This window comes from Athene cunicularia (genome assembly GCF_003259725.1).
Source record: "Athene cunicularia isolate RWA chromosome 24 unlocalized genomic scaffold, athCun1 chr24_part1, whole genome shotgun sequence".
In the NCBI taxonomy this organism is placed as follows: domain Eukaryota; kingdom Metazoa; phylum Chordata; class Aves; order Strigiformes; family Strigidae; genus Athene; species Athene cunicularia.
Window position 1 is genome coordinate 4,898,074 of NW_020799132.1, and position 10,995 is coordinate 4,909,068.

Here is a 10,995-nt window from a genome sequence, read left to right on the forward strand (position 1 = left end):
CCCCCCCCCCCCAAAGCCCAGCTCTGCCGGGGCGCACGCCCGCCCAGAAATGACTGCGGGGTTGAGCTCAGTGTGTCCTGCCCGGTTTAATGCCCCTCACTCATCTCTTACTCCTCAAAATCCCCTCGGGCCCTCTCTGCTGAGCGTGGGCCCAGCTCGTAGGAGGCTCCTCCATCACCCCCAGAGCCGAGGCGGTGGTGCGGTTCCGCTGAGCACCACGCTGCTTTCCCTGGGAGTACCCCAGGAACCGGGGAAGGGCCGAGGGGTCTCCGGGCACCCCAGAGCCTCTCTGCTCCAAAACCAGCACGCTGGAGCCGGCAGGGGTATGACCCAACACCCCCAGAGCGAGCTCCTGTCCCCCCCCCCAGCAGCCCCTTGACGGAGGGAACAGTGGGGATGGGCCCCAGGGCTTGTAGCCACCCTGGCACCCTCGCCCACTGCCCACAGCCCACCTCGCCCCACGGCTGGGCTTAACTCCGGCAAGCAGGGACAAATCCCACCGTGTCCCGCTGCAGCAGGAGCCAAGGCAGCGGGGAACAAGCCCTGCAAACGCTGACCACCTAAGTGCAAAAGCAGAATTCCAGCTTCCCCAGGAAGGACAGTCAGGGGGCAAGGCTCAAGCGGAGGCTGCAGCAAGTCCTTGTCCCGTCTCTGCGCTCACCACACTAGAGGGAATCAGCACTCCACGCTTCTCCCTCCAGCAGCCGCGGAATGAGAGCTCTGAGCCGGCCCCAAACTGCCGCCCTCGCCTCCCCTCAGCTAGAGCTGCAGAGGAAGGGGCAAAGAACACCTTAGGGAGGCTGCTGGACCCACACAAACCTCCAGCCACTTGGTGCAGCTGCAGAACATCCCCTCGTGGGACCCCACAATCCCTCGGAGAGAAGAGCGGGCACCAGCCTGGCTAAGCCCAGGACCCGCCTAAGCCCAGGACCCGCCTCTGCTGCTGGTCTTTTACTTACCAGAGCTCAGGCTCAAAGCTTTCACAGCTGCTTGAGAAGTCAAAGCTGTCTCCCTACTATGGCCGGGTGGACGTTATGCTTGAGATGCAGGAGCACACCGAGGCGTGTTCACGGTCATGAACAGCAGGATGTTCCCCCTCCATGGGTCTCCAATGTCCTAGGTGCAGGCTTGAGATTTACCCATAAGAAAGCAACTCTCAATCAAACCCCCAAACATCTGGATGTCAACAGACTATTATGCACAGAGAGTCTTTTAGGCCAGCGATGCTTTAAAAAAAAAAAATCAGTTTATTTTACCTTACAAATCATAAATAATTTGGTTTTTAAAAAAAAAAAATCATTTCAAGTGTGTTTTACTTCATGTTGCAATATTAAAATACCTTTCCCTTCTCCCCCCTTAAGTGATCAATACAAAAATAATTGCGACCAAATTATTATTTTTTTTTTTTCCTTTCGTCAAAAATTCCTGTATTTTAGGCAAAAAGGCACATTGTGAAGGCTTTTCACCAGGAGGTACAGGGGTTCACAATGACCCCAAGAACCTCTCTGCCCTCCCTGCTTGTTCTAACGTGAGAGGAAGAGGACACAGGAACCAGGGAGCACTCCTGCAGTGCTTGTTGTCTGATGCCCTCCAGGTGTATACCAGGGCCAAGGGCAGCTTCAGTGTTGTCCCTGTTTTACATGTAGGGGAAACCAAGGCACAGCAAAGCAGTACAATTATCTAAGAGCTTCTTGTGAACAGCTGGCAGAGTAGGACATAAAACTGGATATAGATGTAGGATGGTGTCTGCTTCGGAACGACAGCACAAACCCACCTGGGATCACCCTCCCCCCTTGCAACCACAGTGGTATAATGGCAGTCACAAGTCTCTAGATGCTTCTTTCTTAGTGGGAGAGTCACAGGACCAACGCAAAAAGTTGGGCCTTCACTAGTCTAAAAAGGGATTAATTAGAGCCCTAATTATCAGCCCTTTGGGGGCAAAATCATCGCTGGGATGTATCTCCCCATTATATCTTCTAGTCACAGGCAGGATAAAATAGCCACTTGGATACTAGGAAAAGCTACGGGCAGGCTCTTGCTTTGGGCAGGCTTTGCACCTTCCTTGCTCAGGGTATGTGGTCCCATAAATCAGCTCTTTTCCCATTGGGTTACTGCTGTTGCATCACCAGGAGGTGGCGAAGTCAGTGAAGGGGCTTCTTCAGCAGCAGAGATGTTTGACAACCCAGGTCATCAAGACCATTTCTCTCCCTGCCCTGACCGCTCATCAGGATGCTCGAGGCTGATAACTGATCAGCGCCGCCTCCTTTCACCTCTGCTAACACCAGAGCAGGGCAAAACACACCCCTGCCGGTGCTTCACCCCAGAAACCTGCAGCTCCTGCTTCTTCCAGGGAGCTGGCAGGAGAGCATCAACACACAGGGAGCTGATCCCACTTATCACAGTATGAGAGAGTCACAGGGGGCCAGAAGGAAAGGCACACACACACAGAGAGCTCTCCTGGTACAAGGCACTGCTGTGAACCATAATTCCTTCTTTGGAGCAGCCAGCTCCAGGAAGCCCTTAGCATCATAAATGGTGGCAGGAGGCAGATGAGCTGCCCCTTGAAAAGGTCTGGCCTGGCTCTGCTAGGTCTCCTCGTCCCAGAGACACAGCTGCTTCTGCGGCACGTAGTAATCGAAGGTGTAGCCCTTCTGGCAGCTGCGGATGCCACATTTGTAAGAAGAAACCTTGCCCCCAGCATCGCGGCTCTTGCAGTACTTCAGCATGCACGGGTACCACTCGATGCTCAGCGAGTAGCTGCAGATGCAGGGTTTCCAGCGGTCTGCGCACAGCTTGCAACGCTGCAGGTCGGGGAGATCCGATGTCTGCGGCAGGACCTCGAACATGGAGCCATCCACCCCTGCGGGAGAAAGCAGAGGGACATCGCTCAGGGCACTGCCGAAAGGCAAGGCCAAAGGAGAGAGCCCCCAAAGCAGGCGCTGGGCTCTCCACACGGTGTCCAGGAGAGTTGAGGAGGAGGTGGTTAGACAGAGTGCATGTCCAGGGGCAATCTGGACACGAGTCCTAACAGGAACCACAGGAGAAGCAAGAGCCCTGGGGAAAGTAAGCCAAAAGACAAACTGTGTAAAGAACGTATTTCTTTTGGGTGACGGACCAGGTGAAAGGTTACCTTGAAAATACCTACCATTAGGTTCACTAGGAGAGCACCACCAAAAGAGACTGGTGCACTGTGCTGTGCGAGCAAGCGATACGCATGCCTTACTCACCGTATAGGCAGCGAAAGAGAAGCCAAAATCATCTGCACTGATTGCCAGAAACCTGGCAGGGAAGATCACAGCGGAGTGCCAACTTGCTGACAGGAGCAGTTCCAATGAAACCGAGGGAAACTTACCTTTCTCCAGCCAAAATTTGACATCATCTTCTCGGGTGTAAATCGCTTCTTTGGCCTCTGCACAGACGTTGTGGATGTGATTGCTCAGCTGGGCCCCCTTGCTGAAGTTGACAGCTACATCCATGCTGAGATGCTCCAGGCCCCGCACCTCCTCAGCCTGCCGCACTGTCCTGGGGTTTTTCTGCGGAGGATGAAATAGCAAAAACCTGAATCCTGGTTGCAACAAATTATTCCTTACAGCACGTCGCGATTTCATGCCAACCTAAGATGATGCGCAACTGGATGTCCCTCTGCAAACGCACCTGCACCCTATCTGGAGGGAAGGCACTTCACACTGATGCTGAAACTGGTGAGAGTTCGTCACTGCTCTGATTTGCCTGCGACCGTTTCTCAGTGCTTGGTCGTGATGAACGGCCCCAAGTCAGTGCTTACTTCACCGGGCAAAGCAGGGCAGGGATTTTCATGGTGATTGCTCTGACCATCCTCCTGCCCTTTGATACAGACCAGGCTGAACTAAATCACGTCTCCTTCTGGGATATTAGTAGAACAGGATCAATACTATTGATAAACTTAGTTTAATACCAAGTCCCTCAAGCAGGAGGAGTGACTAAAGGTGGGTCTGACAGCTGCAGAATCAGGCAGCTGCCTGGGAAGGGTATCCAGCTCTAGGAAACCCTGATGGACTGGGGGACGGAGGCGGCCCTGCAGCCAGCCTCAGGGTGCCCCTCACCTGCCGCAGCTTTGCCATGGACTCGCTGGGGATGATCTCGTTGCGGTGAAGCCGCGTGACGAAGCAGAGAGCTTGGAACTGGCTTTGGCCCCTCTCCAGCTCCCCCAGGATTAAGGCACGGAAGATCTTCACCTCCTGACAAAGACAGAAATAGAGTGAGAGTCACAGATCTTTGGCATTGGCGGGGTGAACCGAGAAGTCAGGGTTAAAGCGCAAGGCTCCACAGCCCGAAGAACAAAGTCAAAGGTCTCGTACTTCTACCCAAGCTCAAGGGTGCAGTCCCAGGTTCAATCCCACCCAAAAGCCTGCAGCGTAACAACTGGTGTCTGTAAAGAAGGGAGGGTTTTCGCAATCCCACTGTGGCAAGGACAACTTGCTGCCAGGTCACATCCCACATCCACGGCTTCCTCAAACAATAGCTGGAGGTTTCTATCCTTTACCAAGCAGGGAGGCAAACCTCCAAGGAGTCTCGTTTTGTTTTGTTAAGCAAATATCACACAGTCGTTGTCTCCATGCACTACTCAGGGCAAGCAGGACCAAATTTTCTCTACTGCCTTCCCTCACTTGCAGCTGGCATCCTGGAGAACAAATGATTGACTTCTGAACCCAACAGCATGTGGAAGAGAAATGAAAGTTAAATTGTTAAAGCCAGAAAGAACCCATTATGATCAGCCGCCGCTGACCTCCTTTTTCTGCCTGGGTCAGTAATTTTGGCATTTTATAGAGAGAGCTTCTGAAATGGACTGTAGTCCATCTCCAAATCCAGCTTGGCAACCAGCACGGTTACCTTCACGTTGACTCAGTAGCAAAACCTCCCCACACCCTGTCCTGGCATGGATTGACAGTGATTTCTATGCAGGTAACAAATCATCGGGCTTCTGGGGCATCTGCAGACTCTGCAGGAATCCGCCATCCCCTGTCTTGGTGTCAGACCGCGCCACCACCAGGGCTAAGCAGATGGATCGGAACGGTGTCTCCTCAGTACGAAGAGCAATTATTGCCTCTTGGCACCCAACCGCAGCCATCACTTAACAACGTCCTCCGCAGAGACCGGACAGATATGGGTGGCGAGGGAGCAGCAAGCAGAAGCTGTGCCAAAGCTGCTAAGATCATCCCTCCCCTCCTGAGCTATTCCTGCCGGATGGCTCATAAGCTCAGCTTCTTCCAAACCTCATTCCGCTCCGAGAAGAAGGGAGCCTTTCTCTTTTCTACAAGCTCTGAGCAGTGTCTGTGCTGAGCTTTTCTGCAGACCAGCTCATACAGCCCACTATTTATTCCCTGCCTTCTCTTCCATGTCCAGAAGAGAAATGGTTACGCAATTCAGTGCACATCTGGACAGATGAAAGAACAGCTGCAATCGGGAATACGTTCCCCTCCCCAGCACAGGAGAAAGGGTTTTGCTGGGTGCATTTGTTGGCTGAAAATCTGCCATAAGAGGAGGATGTGAAGGAAGTTTGGGAAGAAAGAGCCACCAAAAAAGCTTGGGAAATTACTATGGAATCATTATTTTTTTGAGAGCTTTAATGGGGAGAATTCCCACTGAGACATTGGCACCACTGGAATGATCTACACTTAGTCCAGCTGAGCTCGTCCGCTGGGAGCTCCCGTACTGTGCAGGGCCCAAGGATGAGCAGACTTAAAGCTAGCAGCTCACCCTGGCATATTCTTCAGCTGCGAATTTAATTTTAATTCACTTTGAACAATCAGCATTCAGTCTGGAAAACGCAAACAGGGATAGCCATGTTTTGCACTCGGAATGAAAACCTCTACAGGCAGGAGATTAAAAACAGTGCGGTACTTCCCAGGTTGGAGGCAATTTTTGTAAAATGAGAACATGCTGAGCAACTGATTAGTCCTCCTGATCTGCCTATTTAAGAATTAGCCTTCAGACATCCAACTCTCTTTCCTCCTCCCAGCTGATACGTGCGAGAGATTCACAGCTCGCACTGCTCCTCGGCAGGATCTCGAGCTCCCAACTGATCCCACGGAGCTGCAGGTCCCTGGCTCTGCCTCCAAAGCCCGGAGTCCCCGCAGAGTCTGGGCAGAGATAAGCTCCCTCCCAGGCGGGCGCAGGTCCCAAGGCACCACTCCCACAGTATGCAAAGGGTTCCTGCACCCAGTGACCCTGTTCAGTGAAGAATTCGGACAGAGGTTTTACGTATCTGTTTTTTTTCCTGAGTTCCAAGCAAGCACGCCGGAGAGGAAGGACCAAATCTACGTCACATCAGTGCACCACTGGAGCAAACAAACAGCTCTTGGGCATCGAGACAAGCACCAACTCCCCCCTCCGAGCCGAGGCAGACACCAGGAGCAAGCCTGGCATGCACTGGGTCACCAGCCGGTGCCGTACTGCCCTCGACGCACCTTCTTGTGTCCCCTCCAGCTCCAGTCTTGCTCCCATCACACCAGCGAGGAAGTGACCTGGGGCTGCTGCTCAGCTAATCTAAATATTTACCTGCCTATCTCTGTGTGCTTCCTGAATTATAGGTTGATCCGTCCGCGATGAGTCCTCTGGTATAGATCCTCTGGTAAAGAGAGTGACTGCCCCGAGCTGCCTCCCTCCACGCCTGTAACCCCCCCGCCACGCCAGGCTTGGGTCCCCCAGAGAGGGGTCATTTCTTCTCCTGCTCCCTGTGTCCCCAGGGCTTCTGGCCCATGTCCCTCTCCCAGCTCTGTCACATTCCAGATCATCTAAAGCAAGTAACTGAGGCGTGAAGAGGGCTCTGGTGCTGCCTGAACTCCAGGTGTCAGGGATTTCCAGCACATTTACTGATACTGCGGGAGGCGCACTGGGAAAGACAGGAATGGTCTGGGTTTGCCCGCACTGAAATAACCAGTGAACCAATGAACAGCTTTAATCCAACTGTTCTGTTAGAGGAGCTGGCTCCTACGGCACGCGTTGGTCTAAAGAGAAAAATCCCACCTTCACCTGTCTCTGAGCAAACCCGAAGCAACCCTTGCTGTGCACTTCAGAGCAAGGCTAAAACTGTGCCACACACTGGCCCATTTTCTTGGGACGTGTGTCCTCTGCCGTAACCACTCTCTCCTGAGCAACCAGTCTCTTATTTTCCCCAGCCTTGCTTCACCCCTCTGTCTCAAAGCCTTGCTTGGCTTTCCCTAGCCTCCCAGCTCGCCCTGCAACCTCAGGTGGAGTAAGAACCCAAGCTTGTCACATCAAAAATATGTCACGCTCCTCACACTGAAAGAGCCACTGAAGTTCTTCCCACTCAGAGCGTGCCTTTCCCTCCGCAGCCACCTCACCTCTTTCCCACCAGCAGCAGCAGCAGGGCGAACCGGTGCCAAGGCGGGTACCCGGCCAAGGCAACAAACAGCACCTTTACTTCTGGATTTCTGCAAAATTTCCCAGCAGCAAACAAGTCCCAGCAGAACACTGCCTTTGCAACGCGGGGACTCTCCGGATGAACTCATCACGGGGGCGTTGAGAATCCTTGGCCCTGACCCGCACTCGTGTGGCGGGTACAGTTACAGCTATTGTTTAGGTTTGGACGACAAACGCTTGGTGTAACGGAGAACAACCAGTTCTGCAGGCGAGCTCTAACCGTGGCACTGGAGGTAACAGAAGCCTCGGCTTTCACAGCGAGGGGAGAGCAGCTCCTCTTTCCTAAAGGCTGAAAGGAAATCAGGGCACTCCCAACAGCCCAGGCTGCCTGCACTTAGGAAAAGGACTTCCAGCAAAGACTAGCCTGCAAGGAGGAGCAGGGAAACCATCCAACTTCTTCCCTCCTCGCCCTGTCCTCAGCCAGCTCCTCCAGGGACTGTCATCTGGGGTGCGAGAACAATTCAACCCCCATTCCTAGGCTCTATCCAATAGGGACTTACAAGCCTGTGTGGTCTAGATCTGAGCCCAGCATCTCAACTTCACATTGAGTGGAGCCTACCAGTTCCCAGGGAAATAAATTATTTCAATGTCTTCTTCCCCACAACCCATTCAGCTTTCCTGCCAAATTTCTCTCCCCCAAGCGCATCAGTGCTGCTGCGGGACCCACTTTTGTCTCTGTTGTCACACGCCCGCTCAGAGTGGGGGGGGTACGTGCAAGGGGCCACGCTGCTCGGGGCTCCGGGTAACACCGGTGCTCCCGGGCCTGACTCCTCACCCTGTCAGCAGCCTTTGCTGTGGTCTGGGCCCTGCCTGCACTGCCCTGGGGAAACAGCTACAGCTGGCCAGAAAGGCGTTGTGAACAGAAAGAATGTGTTATTGCATCCACGTCGGGGGGTCCAGCCAGCTGAGTTACCCTGCCTGGGTGGGGATTATGATTTTTAACCCCTTTCCTACTGGAACTGGCTGGAATGAAGACAGTTTGGTGCACTGCCTCTTAGACTCGGGTATCTATAAAGGCAAATTAAGGATGTGCTGGCAAGAGCGGAACCCCCCCCCCCATTTTCAGGAGCAATAGGGTTTGACCCTGACTCTTACAAGCACTGAGCAGCCAGAAATCCCCACAATGCTCAGAAAATCATCCTCTAGGTTAAGCATCCTTGTGCTCAGCACCACACGACATGAGCAATGCCTAAACGTGATTGTCAGAGGCCACTTTTGAAACTGGATCCTCCCTAACAAGTTCCTTCCCCAAAGCGGTGGGGTGAGCAAAGGGCAGCTCTGGCCCTAAGGCAGAGTTGAGCCCTGGGCTCGGCTCAGCAGCCCTCGCGCTGCCCTGGCGTGGGGGGCAGCTGCTTCACCCCCGTCCTCGAGGGCTCCGATCAAGAGAGAACATTCTGAGATACCTCACTACAGCTCAGGGTAACAGCCACCACCTTGGTTTAGAGCGCCATCCCTTCCGAGCCTTCCCAGAGAGCGCTGAATGATCCTCCTTTCATATTTTTGGCATCTTTACGGAGAAGAGACTGCTTTCCAAATTACACAGATACAGTCTTTGGGCAGATGCTTTCCTGTATCACCTAGCACCTAACACAGTGGACGCCTGGCAGAAGGAAATTCTCAGAACACCACCCTAGAATACCACGTAACATCGGCTTTATTAACAAGGACACTGAGAGGACTGGCAGTGCGAGGGTTAAAATACAATTGCCCGTGCTCTCTCCCTTGAGTTTCCAACTCAACTTTTTCCAGCAATCAAATGGAAAAAGAAATTTTAATCTTTGTGCTGACCTTGGAATGAAACCACCCACTTCGTTCTCAGGCCACTACTGATCAACTGGCAAGATCACACTAGTCAAAGGAGACACAACATTTAGGGTTGCTGTTCCCCCTCACTCTTTTTTGCAGTAGATTTTATGCCTGACAGTACTACACAAGGAAAGAAGAAGTGTTTTCATCATGCTCTTTCAAACTGCAAGAAAGTAAATGGTCTTCACTACTGCACTGCCCAGAAAACATCAAGTCCCAGCTTGGACTCCCACAGACCAGTCTGTGCAGCACTACAGAAGGAGAAGAAAGCCCCTTGTGCTCTGAGGACTCGACTCCTTCAGGTTCAGCTCTGGAGGGGATGCAGGGGTGGAAGGGAAATGAAAAACCCACCTCTGTGGAAGACCGGACCCCTGCTCAAGTCCCACCCAGTTTCCACCAGTGTCAAGAGAAATGAACCGTGATCTCATTGTAACTCCTTTCTTCTCCAGCCCCTGGTCTAGCAGCAACTCCTTGTCGGCAACGGAGAAAAAAAATTTAAAAAATCTGCCTTTGGACTAACCCCCTGCAGTTTAAGCCAGAGAAGTGGAAAAATCATTTGTGCAAAACCTCAGCATCCTGGCCACAGCATGACCACACAACCTAGCTTGGAAAAGCCAGATCAACAACCCCAGCTGCTTTTACCACGGCTAAGAGCCTCAAGACCTTCTCTCTGGAGAGGAGAAGTTGTGTAATATTAGTGAGAAGAGCACCAGAGCAGAACGGGGAAATGTCTGCGTGCAGCCAGAACAGGTCAGGAGGGGAAGCCTGGCCAGGCAGCTGCCTGCTCACATCATTACTCACTGCACCATAAATTCATCTCCTCGGTCCTTTATGTTTTTCTGGCTTTTTTCAGCTACTTTCCAGCAAAGCCATGAAACCAAGAGAGACGGTAGTACCCAACAGTTCTAAAACTAAAGATTATGAATGGACTTCTGCAAGTCCAATGCAAAGCCATCCAGGGACCATCTCGTCTGTATTTTCAGCAGGAGCTGAGGGGATGCATGGAGCTAAGGTTTTAACATATTTTAAGTCGAGATACCTTCAGAGAACCTGTCCGCTCAGCTATAATAAGGATGAGAGCAACAGGAGAGGTAACATACACTCTGCTGGGTTTGTAGATGAGATTTGAGAGCAAGCTCCCCTCAAGAAGAGCTAAAGCAGGTGAAAAATGCTGAGGACAGCTCAGGACACCAGAAGAAGTCCCAAGTCACATCCCAGTCTCCCCAAGGGCCTACCTAGAGGACCCATAATGAGTTTGGATTTCCCTTGGCCAGGAATACGCTGTGCTATGCAAGTTGACAATCTGCAGGCTCAAGAGCTCTTCTTCCCTCCCTTAACTTCCTTGGTGTGCCATGTCTTCTTGTGATTTTTTTTTTTTTTTTTTTAAACAGGAGTCACGGAACTGCTTCCCTACATGCAGTACGTGGAGCACAGCATCGCTTCCAAAATCACCACGGCTCCTGCTAGCGTCTTGGAAAGAGGTGGGCTTGCACCCTCCCGATGGATGAGGGACGTCTGAGAGGCTTGCAAGGAGACTGAGACCAAAGAACGTAGCTGAAAGTGGAAGAGGCACCAGAACAATCCCTGGCAAAAGGCTCCAAGGTTCACCAACAGGTTGGGACACACCACCTTCCTATCTCATGGGTCTGAGCTTCCTCCTGCTGCGAAGCAAAGTCCACCTGAGCAAACAGCCTGAACGGAGGGCTGGAACAAGATAACGCTGCCGTGCCACCCAGCCAGCCGTGCCACCCACACGGCAGCAAACAG

The 10,995-nt window shown here is 52.6% G+C and overlaps 1 protein-coding gene across 1 annotated transcript; it reads right to left on the reverse strand.

Moving 5' to 3' along the window:
- Positions 1-1,287: 1,287 nt before the first annotated feature.
- On the reverse strand, positions 1,288-6,567 carry OAF (out at first homolog). The gene is made up of 3 exons (XM_026863769.1): positions 4,083-6,567; positions 3,353-3,533; positions 1,288-2,860 (listed from the first exon to the last, which is right to left on the reverse strand). Exons 1-3 carry the CDS (start codon positions 4,098-4,100, stop codon positions 2,586-2,588), a joined length of 474 nt encoding a protein of 157 aa, XP_026719570.1. The 5' UTR covers positions 4,101-6,567; the 3' UTR covers positions 1,288-2,585.
- Between the last annotated feature and the right edge of the window lie 4,428 nt (positions 6,568-10,995).